The sequence below is a fragment of the Cinclus cinclus genome, chromosome 1, assembly GCF_963662255.1.
Source record: "Cinclus cinclus chromosome 1, bCinCin1.1, whole genome shotgun sequence".
Lineage (NCBI taxonomy): Eukaryota > Metazoa > Chordata > Aves > Passeriformes > Cinclidae > Cinclus > Cinclus cinclus.
Window position 1 is genome coordinate 106,727,540 of NC_085046.1, and position 20,291 is coordinate 106,747,830.

Below are 20,291 nucleotides of genomic sequence, written 5' to 3' on the forward strand. Positions count from 1 at the left end.
GCTTACCTGATTTATGTTATCTTTGTTGTTCTGTAGTGTTTCTTACCCGCTTCTGCATGTTTTGAAAAACAAAAAAAAACAAACCACGATAATCAAAGAGACATAAATTTTATTAGCTGCAATGTAGTCATACAAATTACAACGGGCAAGCATCAGAGATTTGGTGTGTTAAAAGTCTTGTAGAAAGTCAGGAATAGAAATTCCACGATGTGTTAGATTATTGGGCAAGCTACAAAATGAGCCAAATGTGTGTTTATGACACTCACATTGGTGTTTTGAAGGAATGTAAGAAAAGAGCAGATGAGACACTGCATCAAATACCCTAAAACCATCTGCCTGAAAGATCATAACAACTACCTTTAGTGAAAAATAGCCCCCCACAAAACTCCATTAAGCATGTTCTTGGATTTGCAAATAGCCTTTTCTCAGTTTGTCTGAGAGAGAGAGAATGGACATATAACCAGTTGTAACTATGGCCTTAGATCAGAAATTTGCTAATAGAGGAAACTTTGGGGCTGAAAGTACAAAAAGAAAATGATAATTAAGATCCAGAGAGTTGTCTGCCAAGAAGTGTTGGGTGGACTGCATGATGAGGTGGACAAACCTGCCTGCTGATGGTCATTGCATGGTCTCCTAAATGATAGCATCTGAAACAAAATCTGTGGGATAGTTGCATTGGTGTGGGGTGCTGTAGCCTGTTTCTTGTCCTTGCAGCAAAATTAGCCTAGGCAGTGTCTGAAAGCACACAGAGAGCTTGATGCCAGACACCCAAGAACTTCCCTAGGCCTCCAAGTAAGGCAAGCTGATGGGACTGCACAGGGGAAATCATGTTCCAAGTGTCCTAGAAGACACAGAAATGTATCAATAATGGTTAAGCAAACAAAAAAAAAAAATGGAAAAGGCAATTCACACTCCAACACATAGGAACTTCTTAACAAGAAAGGGCAAAATATGAAGTCAGGAAGTCACTATGTCCAGGATTTTTTGCTTGTGTGGAGTTATGTTAGGAAATGTGAAATACCAACTCAAAATATCAGTTTTTTCCCCTCCTCCTTTTGGTAGATTACCTCATGACTATTCTGGAAAAATGTTCTATTGTTCTCCAAAACATTTTATTGCATTCTCTTAGACAGACAAAGCAGCTGGTCTTGGGGGGCACAGCCACAGTAGGGCCTGTTGTGCCACTGAAGCAGATAGGTGGGATATTAACCTGAAAGAAATTTACAGTATTAGATACAGCTCTATTATAAGTCAGGACTGCATTTCAAACAGTGCATGCTATTCTGCCTTTCTGCTGTTAAATCTAAATTACAACAGAGGGAAAAGTCAGTGGAAACTAATTGTATGGCTAATTAAAACAGTTTGAAAGGAAGCAATTGCAAGAAGAGAAATTGCATTATAGGCAAGAGGAGAAGATGGTAAATGTTTAAATATGCAGCCTCCAAGTGTCAGTTTTCCTCAGAGAATGTCCCCCATATGAGAAGCCTGCTATTCAGCCACGTTCAACCTGTAGGGCAGAAAATTTTGTATAGGAAAGGTAGAGACTGGAGGCAGTAATGCTCATTGAGCTTTATGACAACCAGTGTGAGAGGCTTGGGATTGAAAGCAGATTTTAAGGTTTATTTTTCATTTTCTTCTCAAGTTCCTTAAAATGCTTAAAGGGAATGTGAAAAAAAATTGCAGTTCTTTCTTCCAAAGACAATGAAAAGAGAAGTGACTGAGAGCAGCAGACAACTTTCAAAGCACTAAACAGAGGACATAATGAAACCCAGTGAAACCTTGCTTGAAAAAGCTGGTCAGAAAGAGACAATGGATAGAAAAAAGAGAGAAGTCATTTTAGTGGGATAAGTGGACCCACTAAAAAGGTACCTCAGTATTTATTTCTTTAAAAATACACAAGTAAAGGGCAGTAAGTGGCTCAGATAGGTCCTGAGGTTTCTTTTTCCCAGACAGGAGCTAGAAAAAAGTAGACCTTGAAATTTGGTCACAGTTTCTTTGACTTACTTTGAATTTTACTATTTGCTAATTTACTGTTTAGTTTCTTTATTGTGGAAGCTGATAGGATTGGGAGTTTCTGTCTCTTTTGTATGCCTATATTCCTTTCTTTTTTTTCCCCTGCAAGTCTTATACAAATTCTTGTTCATCTACTTTAGTGCTTTTATTACTCCTGATGTACTTATTGCTGGATAGCACACATAACCCTTAGGCATACATTAAGTTGTCTTCAGACTTTCCTGGTTTCCTTTCCTGCCAGTTCTTCTGTTAGTTTAAATATTTATTTAATCTGTCCTGTACTCCGTCTGCCTGTAATGTCATATGTGGAGACATCCCCACTTTTTACTTAATATTAAAACCAGTATCTTGTACATACATTTTTAAGTCTTTCTCTTATATTAATTATAACCAAGTCCAGAATTGTGGTGTTCAGCCACATTTATCTTGCCAGCATTTCTTCTGAGCTCATTTACATGCATGGGGCTGTATTTATTTGTAATTGCATTGCCAAGACAGTTCTTTTACTTTTTTTTTTTTTTTTCCCCAGGCATGAGTTCCTAGCATTCAAATGAAGAGAGGTTTCTTTTCTCTGCTCCTCAGATTTGTTTCCTAGTACTTTGTATATGGAAGTACCTGCAGGAGCAGACAGTGGTATGAATTTATCATGCCAGCATGATACTGGTGTGTCATCTGCTGGGCAAGGGCTGCCTGCCTTTTCTTTAACCTCAGTCCTGTTACTGCTCTGTGAGACCTGGCTAGGACAGGTGATCTCATCTCTACCTGTAGGAAAGCCTTCCCTGGTAAAACTGTTTTTTGAGGATCTAGAGAGCAAATGTTTCATGTACTTAGTCTTCTGTGAAAACTTATATCAAATACCTGAATCCTGTCGTGGGTGCTTTGTGACCAGACACAAAGGCTTTCATTTGCTCCTTTTCCAAGGTGAACTTGAATTCTGCCAGGTAATACTCTTTCTTCCCCCCTCACCTTTGATAATACAGCCACCCTCTACTGTACACATAATGGATTAGCTGCTGTGAATTAGTTGACTTTATCTGTAGCAGTGTATACTTTTCATCAGTTGCGTTTAAGGGATTCTTCCTCTTTAGGGAAAGCCTTGGGATTTACATAACTTGCATTATTGAGGCTCTGATAAGGCAGGCAACCACATTATCATGTACTTCGTAACCAAAAGGGTTTAAAACAAATCTGCAGTATTGCTTTAAGTAAAAGTTTCAGCATCTCATAGCTGAAGTACTTCTTGTCTTCTTATACAACTTGAAATTTATTTTTTAATATTAAAGTGCCTCAAAAATGTCATTGGTGTAATAGTAAAAATAGATTTTGCATATTTTCTGAAATGCGGGGTATGAGACATAAGTGAAAGAATTTCTGTGAGCAGGAAAGGAAATACTTTTCTCAGAAGATTGAGTGAAGAACAGAGAGGTCAATTTTAAAACCTTTCATTTTGTGTGATTACAGCCATGCTGCAAATGCCATTTCACTATAAGGAAGAACTTTAAAACATACCTTATCTCCTGATTTCTGCTGCAGGTCAGATTAACTAAAATGGTTATTGTGTCACCCTAGAGATTCCTGCTTGCTGCAAGACTAGACTTTAAACCCTATTTTTATTATTAAAAAGGCCAGCAGCAACAAAGACTATTTTACAAGTTCTGAGACGTTTTCATAGCAATTTGATCTTTATACACAGGTTTTTAGAACTCTTGGTACTGCAATTCTTTGCATATGTGAGATCAGAAAGGGGGGGAAAAGAAGCATGAACATTTATTTGCCATGTGCCTGGAATCCATCCCCTCTTCATGCCCTTCTTGGGGAGCAAATTTTGAATAGACCATGTGTTGGGTTCTTGTGTTATGATGGAAGAGCAACATCTTTTAGTATCTTCTTATCCTGAAGCCGGTCAGGTTGAGGGGCAGCCTGCTAGTTTGGGGGTCTGATGTGTGGTGCAGCTCCCCTCGGCTCCTCTGGAATTGCCATCACACACTTTCAAGGAAGCAGATACATCTTTTTTTCATGGGTATGATGGTACGATTTCACCTGGGTGTGACAGTTCTCTACTATGCTGCTTCTCTTTGTTGTATTGTAATAAAATGTATATACTACTTTTACTGTCCCTTACTGCAGTGATCTTCCTTCCCTAACTTATGTGCTACAAAACTAACCACATTGACTCCACATAGTCACCTTTTGCTCTTTCCTAATCTTGTTTAGGAAAATCTGGCAATAGTTAGCCAGCCAGTGTCCTGGTATCCTGGTATTCCTTGACATTATCTGCCTGTCTTCTCCTTATCCTGTGCTTTTTACTACTCACACAATGTTTAGACATTTAATCTGCAATTTTTAATGGAACAAAACTTGATGAAAATATGATTTTCCTGGCTTCAGCAGGGCAATTTGGATGCCTGCCCATATTGCTTAATGGGGATCTGTTGAGTCCATTATAGAAATTGAGTGTTTAAATTCATTTGTCTTAATTATGTTCTCAGAAAAATCCCTGAGATGTGTAGAATGCAACAAGACTGTGATTTTCTTTTTTTATTTTGCTCCAAACCCCTGGTGAGATTCTGTATGATTTGAAAAATCCTTTGACCAGCTAGGAGGTGGAAAATGTATTGGAGAGAGCAGATGTTGGTAATGATGTGTGGTTCCAGCATTGTCTTGGGAACTGCCTAGTTGACCATGCATCAGTTCTGTTTCTAGAAAGCACATCTTTTTTTATACAGTCCCCCAGGTGTCATCCTCTCCTTTGTTACCTCTGCCAGCACTGTCCTCCAGCAGCATTGCTCCCTCCTTCTGTGCCAGAAGCAAGCTTGGTCTGCTTGAATTCCACCGGGGGAATGGTGCTGGTGCCAGGACACTGCCCAGTCCTCAACCAGAACTGCATCCTGATGCTCCACCATGAGAGCCTCAACCCACCCAGTCCCCTCCACCCCATGCTGATGCCAGCCTAAAGCCCTCTTGGTATTTAATACATAGCTCTGCCTTCTGTCTTTTGACTATGGCTGCCCATCAACAGCAGCTGTAAAAAAGGAGAGAGGGGCTTATTTCAATGCTGCCTCAAGCCAGAGATGTTCAGTAGCCACACATTTTTGACAAGTCTCACTGCAGTATAGCTGTTTGGTGTGTGTTTTGTAGGGTTGAGAAAGAAGTGGGATATATTTTTTTAATCTGTTTTCACTTTCCCCCATCTCTGATTGGCTGAAGTGTGTTACTGAAAATAAAGATACAAGATTCAATCTATATATGAGATTAAAGGAAAGTTTATCTTAAACATTTTATGCTAGTAGGCTGGCTGGAGTTAACATCAGACAAATGCAAAATACTAATAGTTTGAAAGTTTATAGTCTGTAAAGTATTCTTGAAGGCAATCCTGTATATTTGGATAAAAACAAGCTGACTGGAATTGAGTAAATCTTGATAAATAAGGTTTTAATTGTGTACACTGCACACAAAAGCAAGAATAGTGTGTATGGTAAGTGAATGATGGTACCTAGCATTTAAGAAGTACTACTGTGTGAAGAAGTACTACTAGAGTAAAAGCCTACATAGGGTGATCAAAGATGACTTGCAAATAGTGCTGTTTTCAAAACTGAAACATACAACCCCCTCAAACTCTATTCTCAATATATTTGTTAAAATCTTGCTTTCTCTGATTTCTCCTGAAAAACCTTGAGCTGTTTTGAGTTTTCCAGGGAACATTATCCTTTTAGGAATCTTGCCCCGAAATATTGTTTTTATTTAAGTAGCCTAGTTGCTGCAGTACTTGACGTGAAGCTTCCACCATCACTAAAGTTTACTTATGTGAAGTAAGATAAGGATTGTAACAATGCCCACCCAGAAACCACCCAGCCAAAAGCTCCCTTTCCCAAAGCATTCCCCCAGAGCCCCAAAATATTTCTCTGTTGTGGATTCATCTTTATTTAAGTGGTAGCAAATAGGAAACTTATACCATGTAGGTGCTGCAAGCTCAGTTGTTATCAGCTGCTCTTCTCCTCTCCAAGGGGGATCTCTGAGAGCTGAAAAGCAAGCAATATCATATCATGGAGTATTGCAAGCTTGGTAAGCAGAATAGCTGTATTGACTGTGTGAGGAAGTTCAGGTAATTCATTTGCTTTATGATGGAGGAGGGGAGATTTGGATGCTCTCCTACCCACGGTATGGTTGTACTTAAATTTTTTAAGACATGAGCACACATCCATGCAGAGAACCCCCATCTGAACAATCTTCTAAGTCCTGGGAATGGGGAGGATGTGGGCTACAGAGTTGCAAGTCAGAACATCCTAGGGTTGACATCAAACCAGAGGTTTGTGTTTGGAAAGCCTTCCTTCTGCAGCCATGCTCCAAGTTGGACAGCTGGTGGATCTGGAAGCAGTGTGGTCGTATTAGCAAGGTGGCTGATATAAAACCATAAGTCTGTCAGCAGACTTGACTGGGTTCAGTTCCAGAGCAACTGGCATTGATAATTACTGAATGGAATGTATCTCAAAATATAAGAATAAACCGTATTTTTTTAATTTTAATCCTCTTTTACTGTGGGTTTCTATCTCATCTCAAGTTTACCTAAGCCAGGTGAAGGTTGTTTTTAATGATTTCTTAGTGTTCAGCTGTTTTGGAGGTGAGTTGAAAATAAACATTCAGTGTATCTCTACCTTGCTTCACATGTTCCTTAATATGTTCACATGTCAAATACATACTGGGAAAAGAAAGACTAGCAGTCAGCTGGCAGCATCATGCTAAATTGGGTAGTACAATGTTTCACAACAGGGGACAGAGGAAACTTGATATCTTGCTTGTGCTGTCAGGAATTAAGATTTTGAAATAAGAATAAACCCAGATCCCCTAACCTGGTAACTTCCCTTTTTAATACTAATCCAGCTCCATAAACCAAGATTTTCTGTTAACCAGAAACAACAAACCTTACGAGGTAAGGAAGCAGCTGCAAGGCTCGAGTTAAGGCTGCACTGATACTACAGTGTAGTCTCCATAAAAGGTGTTACTAACACAGTGCTGTCCATAGGACTCCAAGCATGACTGAGTACTGGCATTTGTCAAAAGTGAGCAGAAAGAGGGGAGGGATGCTGTGAAACACATAATTTCTGTAGGAGCCACAGAGCTGTCTGAAACTGTTATAAAAAGAACCTTTAACATAATGTGTATCATAATTAATGTAGATGTTTTTTCTTTAAACTAGAGGCAACAGTTGGAATTAGCACAGATGCAACAAAGAGAAGCCAACATCACAGCTTTGGCAGCCATTGGACCAAGGAAGAAAAGACCATTGGATTCATCAAACGGCTCCGGGCTCGAGGTACAGACCTGGCTTGCAATGACTTGCATGGTGTTACATCTTCCTACTGAACTGCATTTATCTTTCCCTGTAGGAAGAAGTGAGAATTCTCTCACACAAAATGATTCGTTGCATTCTGTAAGAAGGGTAGTTTGTGTGTTAGGTGCTTGAAAGGATTGTTTCTGGTAAATTTGATGTGTGTAATTGTGTGTTAAAGGAAAGACTGTGCATAAGAGCGTTGTGTGTAAAGGACTGAATGAAATGATGACTCAGAGAAATTCCCATCTGTAGCAGAGGGGGTAACCAAGCTGTGGTGGCCTTCCACAGTGGATAGTTGTCATGGCCCCTTAGTTGAACTCACAGTGCCTGGTTTAGGTGGCTTTTGAAATGGCTCTTGATTTGGCATTTGACTGTGGACATTTATCCATGCACAATGCATATGCACTCTTCTCAAATATTCTCTGAGTTCACCTTGGCTAGGCTCTCCCAAAAAAGCAATGAATAAGTCAATAAAGCTAGACTGTTCACTTCCTGCAGTGAGCCAGATGGTCTTCTATGGCTCAGGTTGGATATTGAAAGTGCTTTTGACAAATCTTTTCTGGGCAAATCTCTTAATGTGCTGAAGAGTAACTGCTCCCAGTACCTGGGAAGCTTTTGTGGCTGCAGAAGTCCTTTCTGAGGAGACTGACAGCCTACTTCTGTTAGAGGTCATCATCTTTGCTGGAGATGGGAGAAATTAAGTGTTACTGGCAGTTTAGCCCCTCTATCACAAAGCCTCGATATTGCTCAAGTGAAAGGCTGGTTCGGATGACATAATCACAATGAGCAGGAGCCTGGAAAGTAACTCCTGTGTGGAGGCAGTGATGGTAAAGTTGTCCTGTCTGATGAATCTTAAGTCTTTTTCATTCTTGTTGTGTGGGAAGCTCAAATAGATGGTAGGATTGAAAATACTCTGTCTTTTTTGAATTAGTGGAGTCATGTCCTCCGTTATTTACTGAGACAGTGGTGTGATCTGTCCTGTAGTTTTTTCCTTCATTTGGATTGTGACAAGAAGCCTCACTAAGCAGGTGAAATAGACTTGTTTCAGTGAATTTTTAACTTATTTTTTCCCTGACATGAATACAGAATTAGGTCTTTGAATACTCCCTGATAACCACAAGTGAAGGGTAACAATCTGTCTCTAAACAAGCTGCAGAAAGCAGCATTCACAGCTTTTGAGCAGCTTTTCTTCTCTTCTTTGAAGTTTCTTAATGCACTTTGTAGCTAAATGTATGGTTATTTTTTATATATATATATATATATATATATATATATATATATACACATACATATAATGCCACTGGAAAAACTTGAAAATATCAGTCTGGCACAAGAACAGTTTTCCCCATCCTTTTCTCATCTTCCCCCAAGCTTCTATCAGGTAACTATTCCTGTTCTTCATAGTGGTTTTCTGTAATTATTGCCGGATTTGTTTCTGAATATTTAACAAGTCTGCCTCTTAAGTACTTTTCAGTTATTTCTCATCATCTGTGGAATGTCTGCTTTATTAAAAGCTTTGTGAGATTATGCAAAAGCGAGACAGATAACAGTGTCGCTGTTGAGAGCTGGTGATCCATTATTTACTTTAAAAGAATGTGGACATGACATGCCTAAAACTGACCATAACCTTGATAATATTCCATTGTCACAAATTTACCTGCTATATTTTAAGCTGCTTCTCATATAGATTGCCATACTAGATTGATTTGTAAGGGCAGTAGGTGAAACTAATTCTGGCAGTGAAACTATTTTTGTTTCTTGCATGCAAGCTCACATTCCAGTGCCTCGTTCTTAGGCTTTGTGCTACCAGAAAGCATTTCTCTCAGACCTTTTTTTCTATTTTGTGAAATTACTCAGGACAGCAATCCTTGAGAAGGATGTTTATATTTAAATGTTTTTAAGTGTCCCAATATATCTGAGCAGGATTTATAAAAGGCTTAAGACTTCTCATGTAGAATTAAGAATGGTTTTGACAAACACTCTCTAGTTCAAGAAGCAGAACATTTGTAATACATTCATGATAATATGGCAAAACATCCTGAGCAGTAAACAACATTCCATTCTTCAGAGATGAAAGGAGGTCTTTGAAACTGAAAGCAAGTACAATATGGCCTTAGGCTGATACACATTTGGGCATCTTTAAAATCATCTTTTTGGGCAACCTGTCTGAGAATAATTTAAACAGGCAGGATATGCTTTCTCATTCCAAATTGCAAATGCAGACAAAATACAGACAACTTTACTCTCAAATAATATTAAATGTCAGAACCTCTAGACTGTGCAATGGCAAGTAAATCTGTGCATGATACTCCTGTGAGCTTTTATTATTTTTTTTAAAGCCTAATAACTTGGTAGACAGGTATGATGGAAGAAATTATTCCTAAATATGAATGATATTTAACATGACTGAGTGAAATCACTGATGCTAACTGGATTAGGATTTTTAACGACGACTTCAACTTTCTTTGGATAATGTTCTTTGTGCAGTGTTTGTGTCTCCTATGGCCATGTCAACTCTGTACAATTTCTTTTTATGGTTGCCTACTGTAATAATTAAAGGAAAGGAATTGTTTCAAGCAATTATTGACACAAACGGAAGCCCTAAGGTATTTGGGCAGACAGGGAAGAAACAGTCAGTTACAGTATGTATTAAAAAAGTGAAACTCTGTAAGCAAATTTGTCGTATTATTTGCCTTTCTTTATTCAGTACCAAAATGTAATGGATATTGGGAAGGTTCAGTTCAGTAGACTGGGTTGGTTGGATCTGCTGCCTACTGTTGCAGTAAATGTGAAGGACACACGCCAGCATTTTAGGGAGCACGGTATGCCAACTTACCCATAAATTACTACCTGTGTTTAACTGGGATGATTCTTCAGACCAAGGTTTTCTATTTCTCCACACTCCAGCACCGATTTTGCTCCTCTTTTGAAAAGTCTTTTTCCCAAGATAGTCGAGCACTATAGTTCCTGCACGTTCATGTTATTTTGATGTCGGAAATTGTGCTTTACTTGGTCTTTCCAGAAGACCTATTATGGGTCATTTTAATGTGGTAAGTGTAAGAATGTGTGGTGACACAAGCATGTGCTTTCCAGCTAGAAGTCTGCTTGCCAGCAGCCTATCACCTCATAGTGTAACAAGTATGTAAAGAGGCTCTTGTCCAGAGGAGTGCCTGTCAACTAATTAGGACCTAAAAGCAATATATAAAGAATAATCTATATATTGCCATTATAGCTTATGTATCTCTAAAGTTGAAATAGCTGTAGGGACAAATGCATGATGATCATGGAATGAAAAAATAAGGCTAATACTCTAGGCCTAATTTAAAAAAAAAAAAAAAAAAACAACAAGAGAAAGAAAAAGCATCAGTATAATGAGAATTCTTTTTTCCTTTCTTGTTGGAAACACTAGTTTGGGTAGTTTTGCATGTTCTCTTCACTGCAACTTAACATTTGAATGGTATTGTTCAGAAAGTAATTTGAGAAAGCCCTGGTAAGAAAATCCCTCTATTGTGAAAATGTGTTAATTGGTGCTACTTGTAATCCAGAGGTGGCAATATCTTCATCTCTCTCATTCTTATCCCTCTGGAGCTTTTGGATACAATGAAGGGGAGAGGCTTTTGGATTTGATTTATGTGTGACTTGGTGTTTGTGCATTTGCTACCCACCTCTCCTCCTCCCCCAGTTTGAAAGCATGTGGTAAACAGTAATGAATTAAAGGGTAGGAGAATTGAAAACTAACTCATCTTGGGAAGGGAGGACACTTCTAAAACAAATCAGAAAAAAGTAAACTTGAAACCACAGACTCATTTTCCCAGTTCTTTATTCTGTTTCATAGCTTTTACTGGTCGATAACACTTCCCATAATGTTTTCAATGCTGATAAATAGTCAAGGATTTTTATATATTTTTTATTGAGTTTTACTGCTTTTCTGTTGACAGAGCCATTTTGAAAACAGCTTTGTCTCATTCCCACTGTACTGGAATCTTAGAAATTTGAAGATTACAGTTCCAAGTCCTTAAACTTTCCTTCTATTCAGAGGTGTCTTGGGTGCAAGGTCATCTTTGGCCTTGAACCAAGAGCTGTGTATTTGTGCAGAATCATGCACCAGGGAGGAAAAAAGTCTACAGATGTTTCTGAAAGTAGACTCAAAAGACTGGCTGTTACACTTAGGTTTGTCATGTGAATACTGTGGTTGGGCACGTCTTCTACTTTGTATAGGAAAACTTAGTTGGATACTTGCATATCTGTGTAATTTTTTGGAGTAGACAACTTACTTTGCATTACTTTTCTGGCTCCATAACACATTAAGTACTTAGAAGTGATGCAGTCTCTCCCACCCCAAAGTGCTATTGGTGCTGAGTTCTTCACTTGCTTTCATCCAGGTTGGTTCCACTGACTGACTCAGGGGTGTACATCTCATGTATTTTCTTTATTTTTGCCAGATCCAATGGCAAAGGAGATTCCTCCTTCCAGATACTGCTTGTGTCTGTTCTGTCCCCTGCCAAGACTGGCTGGTCTGTTAGTAAGTGTGGGTCTTGCCTTGTCACGGGTAGCCTGCCTTTGCTGTGGAAACTTAAGCTACTGCAACTAGTTGCTACATAAGTACATCATGCAGCTGACATGCTCTGGTCAGTGCAGAGCCATTCAAGTGCTTCCTTTCTGTCTGTCAGACTCCTAGCCCTGGCCAACATACTTAAAATAATGTGGTACTTCCAGGGTTGTGTACATCTAATAGGGCAGTCCACACTTGCCCTCTCCTTCTGCAGAGAAGTTTGGCAAGCAAAAATGGGAGAAATGCCTTGTTTACCACAGTGGTCATTGTTCCCTTTTTAGTACTGACTGTGGGTGGAGGAAATGAGCTTGTCATCTTCTCTTGTGTCTGCCACATCTGATCATTGCTAGCACAACTTAAACTTACCCTTCTTGATTTACAACTTCGGGATGCTGGTATGCATATTGATTAAACATATTCTGTACACGGTGCTTGTTGAAACTTTGGAAATGGTCTTTAGGTTGACCAAGGAGGAACTAAGCCTTTGAGCAACAAGTTCTTTCTGCAGAATGGGAGTAAACCCAACTCTTTGAAGTGACTGGGGAAGAGACATGATTTGTTTTTTTCTGGTGTGTGACAATCCCATGGCTTTTTTTTTTTTTTTATTTCCAGAAGGGGTTTATGCTCTTGGAAGTGGTAAGTGTAGAAGCTACTGCCACTTTTTGGCCATAAGCTCTTCTGATGAGGGAGCACCTTAATGCAATACATCAACTTCAGTATTGGTGTTAAAGACATGACTGTGTCCAAATGTGAATTTAAAGGCATGAATTGGCTCTGTAGCAAATGATAGCTCCCTGTGCAATGAGGCCACTGCCTGGCCATTGGCATGGATACATGATAGTCTGTTGAAGTATTTTCTTAGAAGCTGCATAAAATGAATTTAAAAGTAATCACTTCAAATTGTGCTACTTATATAGAAGTAGATGTTCATAACCAGGCTACAAAATCTGTTTCTACACTTCAGTGGTTTCCCTCACTTTTTCTGTGTCTCTTTCTGTCTCTGTCACCCCTTCCCCCAGTCCACAGGTATTAAGTGATACTGGAGGGTGAAATTTTTCCTACTTTGCATATGCTTAATGTATGCAGACTCTTGATTTCAATTTCTGGTTCTTGAGCTCTTGGACAACTGAAGTGTATATGATATGGTCATACCTTTGGGGAAGAAGGGACCTAAAGTTACTGCAGTTATGAAATGTCTTCAGCAACTTAGTTATCTGTTTCAAGACCTAACAAAGCACAGCTCTGTCAGCTAAAGAGTTTCAGTTTCTGTGCTGAATTTCCTGGTGCCTGTCAGTCTAGGCCATACACTTGATCTGAATTTTTTCCCCATGTAAATAGGCAAAAATATTCTCAACTGCCATTCACACACTTCAGAAATACAGTTCATTGGCCCATATCATGCCTTCTCTGTGCTAGAGATGAACTTAATTCTTCTTATATTTGAAAGATATCTGCAATTTAAATGACTAATTGCATTGTAGCTTTAGGCTGAACATATTGGTAATGCACAAATGTTGATGACATGTGAAGGGTCAAGAGATTTATAATTTAGTTGACAATACATTGCTTAAAATGATGTGGCAAAGAGCCAGAAAATTTCAGCTTAATAATTGTCTGTTAACTAACATGACATATTTGTATAGGATTCATTACCTCCAGGTACATATTAAGCATCTGATGTACCCATACGAAGTGACATGCGTACATGAATCTTGGGCATAATAGTGAATAAACTGACATTGCATTCACAGTAATTTGTTTCAATATGTAAAACATGTTGTTGCCTACATTTGAAAGGACTTGTAGGAATGTTGCGATGAAATCTGAAGAAAAATGTGTAATTGAATGGAGTCTTCTATTATATAGATCTGACAGCTCTGAGAGGCTTTTTCGTAGGCTGCAGATAACATCATAAATGCATGTTTGTTTTCAGCTCCACAAGAAGCAGTCTGGATATAGAGATCTGAGTCTTTCAGCCATTGGCTTGAGGTACCCTAATGGTCTGTAAGGTTAAAAAAGAATAAAATCCCTAGACCCCAACCTAACACAACCAACTTTATTTAAAAAAAAAAAATCATATAAATATTGAGTGATGTAATATTTTAGTGTTGTGGATGTGGGACTATTTCTGTCAGACTGAAGTTTGTTAGAATAGGCAACATCAGTAGACTGGCTTGCCACCAAACTGCTATCAACTTCTTTCACTTTGTTTTCTCTGGCCTAGATTAGACACTTGTGTGTACGAGCAAAAATTTCACAGTTTTGACAGGGTCTGTTCCTTTCCCCCGGCTGCTGGAGGAGACTCAGGTAAGTGCCTGAACATGGTGTGTTAATAGTTTTTTTAACCCTTGTTTCCTCCTATGAGACAGGAATGTGTTCTGTGTTTTACAGCTGAGAAACCAAGTACAGCATACACTAGATATCACTGATCTCAGTGTAACCACACATGACAGAGATGGGGGATGAACCTGGATGCTTCAATTCACTAGCTCTTACCACCTTTCAGCACCATCTCTGCTGCACACAGCTGTCATTTTTCAGTGTTTGGAGATGTCATTGAAGTGTCCCATGACTTTGTTTCCTTCTGCTGGTGGTATTTTTATAATGTGCAGCAGAGCTGCAATAACAGTTTGCTCTCTTGGGATCTTGGCTCTGGGACTGTGATATGTTTATGCCATGCCAAAACTGGAAATGAGAACTCTTGGATTGACTTTTAACATTTGACTGAACAGTTTTCTCCCTTAAAGAGTCTCCCTCCCAGGAGTTCAAAATTTTGAATTTTAGTTGTTGTGGAGTCATTGAATTTGGGAAGGGAGCATGTACTCTACCAGGAACAGCTCGCTGAACCTGACTGGAACTTGGTGGAGAGGAAGGTGTCTGCAGATCTCTCTGAGCTTTGCATCAAGGCCTGTAGAATAGCTCTGAGCAGTTTTGAAATCTTTGTCGGTATCCACGATCCAGACTTGCAGATGCCAAGCTCCAGATACCTTGCAGATTAGAAGTAAGATGGTAATGGTGGCTCTGTATTAACTTCACTCTTGCCTTTTCAGAGAATTGGTATTTAATTCTCCATCCAGCCACTGGAGAGAGCTCTAGAGATCTTTAAACAGGTTTCCAGAGCAACCTCTGAACGATATGGATGTTCCACAGCTTCCCACTACAGCAGGAGCACCACAATGTGCTCTGCCAAGGCCAGTGAGTGTAATTGATCTCTGTCAGGTGTGTATAAAAGGCTCTAAGGGTGACTGACAGTGTGGTGCTGTGGAGAAGCTGTGGATGGGGTTCAATTCTGAGGATAGTTCAAAAGCAGGACTGCTGCTATTGTGACCTCCTGGGGCTGATTTTAAGCTAGTTGTGGTCTCAGGACTGGGAAGGGTGGTTTACAGTGGTGCAGTTACACTGCTGTAGTGCCTTACCTGGCTTACAAACAGGGTCTGCCAGCTGTGGTACCCAGGCTGACTGGTAGAATCTACACTGGGCTGCATGTCTCTGTGTCATTTCCCTTTTGGAAGGAAGGCAGGGTGGTAAGGGTTTACTGAAAGGCAGTAAGGAAAAAAAAAAAAAAAGGAAGTTGCTAGTTAAAGCACTAATATTTAGATGTTGCAGAAAGGGGATGCAGGCTGACTGCAGTACCCTTTGCTAGAATTGATTCTACAGGGATGCATTTTCTATTTGCTTATCTTTGTACTTGTCTGTGACCTGGTTGAAATATGCAGCACTTTTTCCCTAGAAATAGACAAAGCTACCTTGGGATATGATGAAAACTAGCAGTGAAGAATCCCCCAAAACAGCAAGACATGAGTGGTTGCTGTCTGAATGGGAGGAGCATATTAGAGATGTCTGGGAGCAAGGAGTGGGTTGGTGTTTTTCAGGTCTCAAAAGCTTTGTGCTTTTGAGGGAGAGGTATGTGAGATCTAAAGGAGAGGATTATTGACTGTTGCCTAGGGCCAGACAAGGTTGACCTTCTGCCCAGTAGAAATCGGCTTAAGTGGAGCAGCAGAGGATCCTCCCCTAAAGTGTCCCTTGTGTCAGCTTGAGAGCTCAGAGTTGGGCATTTCTTAAGTAAAGTCTTGGACTTTAACAGTGCATCTGTGATGGTTCTTTGGGATGTGCAGATCTTGGACCATGCTTGGTCCAAGTTCCAAAGCAAAACCAGGAAATCCAGTGTTTCAATACAACTGTGGAAGACAGTACCTAACAAGAGACAGCTCAGCACTGTAGAAAGTCACTTATAAGTGGGTTCCCCAGCATGTCCCTATCTGGACTGGAATGACCTAGGTTGTCTTTTGGCTTCTTTAATTTTAAACCTTCATGTACTTTGAGAGAAGAACACTTTCTTTTAACTTGCAGGAGCTGTTGGTTGTCAAAGAGCTCCCTGGCCCTTGAAATGTTATGCTCAGTAGCTTTGATAAGCCAGAGTGATGCTATGGGAAATTCAGAACTGTGAATGGCTCTCTTAGTAAACAGGGGCCCAGGATAAGCTTTGACTTTGGCTGCGGTATTACAGCATAATGTTGCTTTATGTCTCTGCACTGGGCATGATGGGTAAGTATTTAAGAATAAACAAATCCATAACTCTGTCTCAAACTCAGGCAGCTTGGTGCTTCTGCCCTGCTGTAGCATCTTGTAGCTACAACAGCTTCCAAACCAGGCTGGGGGACTTGTGCCGTCTGTCTTCTTTTTGTAAGAGTGAACAGGATTGAGGTGGCTTTGTTTGGTGTCTTTTTAAAGGTAAGACTTCTCGTCTAATGACTTATTTAGAGAGAAAATACTTTCACCTCAATAAAGTTCTTTGAATTATAAAGGACATTATTGTTGGGTTACTGAAAACCCTTGGGGTTTGTTTCATTTATAACATTGCCTCAGGCCTTCTGCTGCATCCTGTTGGACTGACCTCCTTTTCAACCCGTGCTGGCAGCTGCATTGCGGAGCTATCTTTTCCCTGGATCCTTCAGGGTTGTCATATGACAAACTTGAACTGTGACCCTTTTGTGTCTTACCAGGACAGCAGTGCCCTCTGTGCAATGTGGCCAGCAGTCTTCCCCATGCACGCATTTGTTCCAAGCCATTTAACAAACTGAAAGTTTCAAATGATGGCATTTCATAGTGTTTAATAGTATTGACTGTAAAGCAAATGAAATGGTGCTGAATACCCTGCGTGCTGCTTGCAAAAAATACAGCTTCCATTTCTGCAATGTGCCCTGGGTTTTCTGTGGCTAGCATGTGCTCTCACATGAATCTTTTTCTATTTTTAATAAATTTCAATGCTTCCACCCTAACAACAGTAGCATTTGCTGCTGCGTGTAGTCCAGGTCTAGTAGTCATTTCTAATAAATGGGGGGTTTAAACAGATTTCTCTAAGCAAAGTGGGCAAAGTCATTTTGCAGAAGTCTTGCAGAGAGTGTTAGGGTAAGAATTGATATAGTTAACACTGCATCCAAGCAACACCATCTCCAAGTGGTGTTGATGCTGGCAGGCATTGCCTTGCTGAAGTTACAGAGACTGAGCACTCGTATTTGTACAAATTACATTCATTACCAAGAACCCTCCAGTAGTGATAAGAGACTGGCTGTGCAGCACAGATTGGCTCCAAGATAAGTAGCCAGTCTATTGTGCAGCTCATGGTAATGTTCGTCTTCCCCACCCCTAATAATAAATCTTGGGGCATTTTGGAAAGCATAGGGGCTGTTCATTCCAGTAGCTTGAATGTAAAACTATTAAATATTATCATATCCTACCATTTGTATTTTCATAACCAAGGAAGGCAGCTGACTGAGATGGATAGGCTCAGATACAGTGTTCTGAATATCTGGATGCTTTCACTGAGCATTTGTTACCCCCTTAAAGGACAGAGCACAGATGATGGCAGGGTTGAGAGTTTCTCCTGGCCATGTTCCAAAGCTAGGGTGCACTCACAGTTACAGTATTCCTCACAAAGAGATGGGAACCTGTGGAGCAAGCGGTAGTAAGAGCTGTGCACAACCTGGGGCTCTGCATAGGTACTGTGTTAGCACCTTCTTCATAGCTGGCTGATCTTTCTCAGTGCAAGTCTGTTTAGCAGACTTTAGTTAAATGGCAGTTACTTATCCGACCATATTAGTATAATTTTAAAGGAAGAAAGACCTTTGTGGTTACTTTGACTGAAACAAGCTGTCAGCTGGCAAGCAGTTGCTTTGTCTTTTTCAGTATCTAATGTGCAAGGATTTTTTGGATAGCTGGTTTTCAGCGTGGAAAGCTGAATATTAATGGGCTAGTTTTATACAAGCAGACAGTATAATCCAACCAGTTTAGTTAAAACTTCTATTTGCATTAAATTCTAATGTTTCTGATGGGTTTTTTCTTCCTTTCTCCCCCATTTAGGGTTTGAACGGCAATGGAATTGCTGGATCATCAGGTTTTAGCCTTACAAAGCCGATGCTCTGTCCAAGAGTAACCCGTGTCTGTCTCAGGGACTTGATATTCTGCATGGAACAAGAGAGGGAGATGAAGCATTCTCTACACTTGTACCGTGCCCTTCTGAAGTGATTTGAATCTTGCATTTCACCGTGCTGTCTACTGCCAAAGAAAACACTGAAGCATTGTTGCACTGTCTCGAAGTTCCAGTTTCTGGAAAATGATCCGTTGTAAGGATAACTCTTGTTTACAGATAAACATTTTTATTAAATACCTAACTTAGCACCTGTAAGGTTTTTAATAATAGTTGGCTTAAATCAGTCTGTAAACCAGTGAAAACACTGAACTGCACACATAAGCACCTATCTGCTTGCATTTAACCGTCGTACAAGCTCCAAGGGCTTGATAAGTGTCCCTAGTTCATGTATGTCACTTGCTTCAGTACTCCAGAGTCTGCAACATCTGTTCTACGTGTAGTGCCACCTTCCAACCCAATCTTACTTAGGGAAACAAATATCGCTATAATGGCACAGCATAGCATGGCAATTGTATTTAATCATGACCCAGCAGTCAGTAAACATGCTAATGTATTGCCTGACTCAAACAACTTCCGAAATTTTCTTGGTTTAGAATTACCACTGGATGATCATTTGTGGAGATTAAAGTAGCAAGCAAAAGGAATGAGGGGTGCTTTCTACCACACACTTTTCCTCAATTGTCCTCAGCCTTTCCTCTGAGAAAGTGACTGAGGGGAGGAAAAAAAATCAGTCATTCTTTTGATTGAAGTACGTCACACAATGTAGTTAGGGCATACTTGGATGGTCATGGAAAATTTGGAGTCACCAAAAATGCAAGGAGTAAAAGATCCTAAAAATGGAGGATAAACAGAAAAAATAGTTTATCTTTCTGTGGATACAAAAAATAGCATTGAACTTGAGCACAGATGTGGAAAGATATCGACAAAACCTGTTCTGACTATAAAAAAGGGAAAGGTTGAGATGCATTGAAACTCTGGAGCTGAAGACTCTCCTTGGAGAGGAGCAGGGTTTGCAAAGAACAGGATTCACTGCTTTAGAATATTGTTTCAGTATTTTAATTTGGTGTAACAGGGAAGCTTCTCAAATAGAAAATATTTAGACAGTTGCTTTGTTTCCATTCAGGGAGGAGGACTCTGGATTATAAAGACTGTTAGAACAGATTCAGAGATTGTCTACTTGCTGTTAAAGACTGCCTTGTGGTAGAAGGAAAGCCCTCTGGGTCACATTTCTCCTCAGTCTCCAAACATGTTGCCTTCCATGACACAGTGCTGTATAGCATGGCTGTTTCCCAGGACTGGTGGGAAAGGCACTGACTGCATTCACGAAATCACAGAATATCCTGAGTTGGAAGGGACCCCCCCACAAGGATCATCAAGTCCCAACTCTTAAGTGAACAGCCTGCACAGGGATTGAACACAAAACATTATTAGCACCATGCTCTAACCAACTATTGAATGGCTTCCTGCTGATTTCTTTTTCTTTGAAAGAACAAGCTTCCTATGGTTACTTAGCATGCTGCTTCAGAACTTGAAGCAACTATTCACACAACTATTCTGCACTCTCAGAACCACTGCAGAGGGTTACCAAAGTCACAAAGTTGTGAATTGGTTATGTTGGTTTTTGTTGGAACAGTAGTAAACAATTCTAGTAAATGAATGCTGTAAATTATTTATATATGTATATACATATATATATATATATATATATAAGAAAAGCAGTACTTTGACTAAACTATAGTTTGCAAAATATTGATGGCATTGGGCAAAATTGTTTTGTATAATTAAATGCTTAGCTTTACTTTTTACGTAAAGTGCAGCATTTTCCATATTTGTTTACTGTTACCTTATTGATCAGATGTATAAAACTATTTTAAATAATGCATTAAAGCAATTATTTTATTAAAAATAATTAATTGGTAACTTTGTTTCCTGATGTGAGAAGTTCAGCATCTGGAGCTGTCATCAAC

The 20,291-nt window shown here is 39.7% G+C and overlaps 1 protein-coding gene across 1 annotated transcript in view; it reads left to right on the forward strand.

Annotated features, from left to right (window-relative positions):
• Positions 1-18,419, forward strand: part of TAF4B (TATA-box binding protein associated factor 4b) — a 72,102-nt gene extending 53,683 nt beyond the window's left edge. The window contains exons 14-15 of the mRNA XM_062501286.1: positions 7,208-7,324; positions 18,255-18,419. Coding sequence (XP_062357270.1) covers positions 7,208-7,324; positions 18,255-18,419 — 282 coding nt within the window. The remainder of the gene's footprint in view (positions 1-7,207; positions 7,325-18,254) is intronic.
• Positions 18,420-20,291: the final 1,872 nt, after the last annotated feature.